This window comes from Octopus bimaculoides, chromosome 22 (assembly GCF_001194135.2).
Source record: "Octopus bimaculoides isolate UCB-OBI-ISO-001 chromosome 22, ASM119413v2, whole genome shotgun sequence".
Taxonomy (NCBI): Eukaryota; Metazoa; Mollusca; class Cephalopoda; order Octopoda; family Octopodidae; genus Octopus; species Octopus bimaculoides.
In genome coordinates this window covers 22,354,135-22,355,664 of record NC_069002.1, presented here as the reverse complement: position 1 = coordinate 22,355,664, position 1,530 = coordinate 22,354,135, and the positions used below count along the sequence as shown (strand labels likewise).

The window sequence follows — 1,530 nt, the reverse complement described above, 5'->3', positions numbered from 1 at the left end:
ATATATATATATATATATATATATATATATATACATATATATATATATACATATATATGTACAAACATACACACACACATACACACACACATACACACACACACATACACACACACACATATATGACACATTTCTACACAGATTCAATCTATGAAATTCACTTGCAAGGCTTCAGTTGTCTTTGCGCTTCTGTAGAAGACGCTTAAAATGTGGCATAGTGGAACTGAATCCAAAACCACTTTGCTCTTAAAGTAAAAATCTTTGCCACATATTAGATCTGAGTCCACACACACACACACAAAATAAATAATAGCACATATCTTGCCAAAATAAACAGAAACAAAGACAGGCTGTCTCCTTGTATTATTTCTTGTGGCAGATTTATAACACCAGTAGCAATTATTGCATTTTCGATAAGAATAGCAAGAAGATTTATTCAGATATCAGCAAAGCTTTCAATGAGACCAACAAAGTGAGTCACGGGTTTTTTTCCCCGAATGCAGTGATTGTGGTTACTATGTTGTGATATCAGTGAAACCAGTAAAGTTAATAAAAGAATACAAGAATATGCCTTACTGTCGTTTCTTTGGGATATTCAACATTATCAGTTGGACCAACAATGCAGCTGGAGAACTTACTAAAGATCACCGGTTCTACAGGCAGTTCAATATTCATTTCTTCACAGTGGTCTTTGTAGTTCATACCAACACAAATTAATTTATCAGGATTTGTAATTGGTGACAATAACTTTACATCTTCCTTTGCACTTGAACACTTTGAGTTTTCAACCACCCTACAAAAAGAAAGGAAGCATTAAATGACCTTAGTTTCTTTGGTAGAAGAATAGAAATTTCTTAGTTTAATATTAATAACATCAAGACTAATATTCCCTGCTGCAATTAATGAGACCTGGACACTATACACTGGACAAGAGAAGAAGCTCAATGACTTTCATCTGACTGTGCAAGATCCTTGGTATCACCTGACAAAACAAAGTAACCAACAGAGAAGTCTTGAAATAGGCAACACTTCTGAGCATGACAGCTATTCTGTGTGAAAGGAGATTAAGGTGGCTTGGACACGTGAAATTGATGGATGACAACAGAATTCGCAAACAGTTATGGTGAGTTGGCTCAGTGTAGCAGACCAAGAGAACGACCAAAGCTGAGATTTAAGGAAACATGTAAGAGCAGCCTAACCAAGTGCCACATCGATACAAAGACTTGGGAAAAGGTAGCTGAAGACAGAACAGCACAGAAAAACCTCAGTGAACAAAAGAGTCACACAGCTCAAGAAAGAAAACATCCTGACCCTCAAAGCAGAATGGCAAAGAAAGAAAGGCAACCCACTACAGCCCTGCAACACCTTCCTTGCTTGAAGATTTTACAGCAGAACTTGCTCATCAAACATAGGAAGAATCAGCCATGAGAGAAGCTAAAGAAAGAAGACTATCAGTACCTAATTAAGACATTCTCAGCTGCTTAGACTGTCTGTCAAGATGTACAGAGCTATATATATATATATATATAT

At 36.3% G+C, this 1,530-nt stretch overlaps 1 protein-coding gene across 1 annotated transcript in view; it reads right to left on the bottom strand.

Annotated features, from left to right (window-relative positions):
• LOC106874360 (fumarylacetoacetate hydrolase domain-containing protein 2) overlaps positions 1 to 1,530 on the bottom strand; it is a 90,045-nt gene that overhangs the window by 51,055 nt on the left and 37,460 nt on the right. The window contains exon 2 of the mRNA XM_014922071.2: positions 577 to 793. Within this exon, the coding sequence (XP_014777557.2) occupies positions 577 to 793 (217 nt within the window). The remainder of the gene's footprint in view (positions 1 to 576; positions 794 to 1,530) is intronic.